Source organism: Volvox carteri (assembly GCF_000143455.1).
Source record: "Volvox carteri f. nagariensis unplaced genomic scaffold VOLCAscaffold_17, whole genome shotgun sequence".
NCBI lineage: Eukaryota > Viridiplantae > Chlorophyta > Chlorophyceae > Chlamydomonadales > Volvocaceae > Volvox > Volvox carteri.
In genome coordinates, this window is record NW_003307560.1 from 452321 (window position 1) to 453158 (window position 838).

At 61.2% G+C, this 838-nt stretch overlaps 1 protein-coding gene across 1 annotated transcript in view; it reads left to right on the forward strand.

Moving 5' to 3' along the window:
- The window catches only part of VOLCADRAFT_104576 (uncharacterized protein), a gene marked incomplete at its 5' end in the record, with an annotated part of 4907 nt that overhangs the window by 1106 nt on the left and 2963 nt on the right, over positions 1-838 (forward strand). Inside the window, one exon of the mRNA XM_002950006.1 lies at positions 265-507. Coding sequence (XP_002950052.1) covers positions 265-507 — 243 coding nt within the window. The remainder of the gene's footprint in view (positions 1-264; positions 508-838) is intronic.

Consider the following 838-nt stretch of genomic DNA (forward strand, 5'->3'; position numbering starts at 1 on the left):
TGGCCGGCTTCAGGCTGGACCTGTCCTTCCTCCGTCCGAGTTTCCCTCTTCATGCATGTACCCAACAACGACAGAGAGGCATCAAACAGGTTGATGGCTCTGGTGGCCCCGTCCCCTGCGGCGCAGGTCGCCCCTGAGTATCCTGTTCGGTTTTTTCTGTCATCCCAGGAGGGGCGGCTTCCCACCGTTTCGTAGCCTCAGTCGCCATGAGCCCCGGCCTCTACTCATCTCCCCCTCTTTTATCTTTTGTCTCTTGCAATGCAGAGAATTTGGCCGCCACAGTACTGGGCGCACTGCTCGTCGCCGCGGGTTTTAGAGCCCCTCGCCCCGCGCAGCCCCCCCCTGCCCAACGAGACAACACACAAGTGGAGACCAAGAACACCGCCAAGCGTCCCGCACCCGGCCCTGCAGAGCCCACCCGGCCCCGGACCAAGGTCGCCCGCCAAGCCCAGGAACCACATCCAGACCCAGGAGCCCCTTCGAGGAATGAACAAGCGGTCACAGAAGGTGAGAACCCAGCACCTTTGCCTGTTGATCCGCCTTGTGAAGCCACACCTCCTAGCATGGGTAGCAAGGATAGGCCTAAGATGCGGGGGCGCTTGAGAGCCTGTGCCGCGGTCTGGAAGGCGACAGTGGTGAACCAGCTCGTGCTGAGCTGGGTCCTGCAAGGGTTCCCTCTGATGTGGCACTCAGGACCTCCCCCCCGGCCGTACTGGGGCAAGAATCACCAATCTGCACGGGACCACGGGGATTTTGTGTCTTCTGCCATCGAGGGTTTGCTGGAGTCAGAGACCATCAAACCTTGCCAGTCCCGCCCTTTCATGACCTGTCCTTTGNG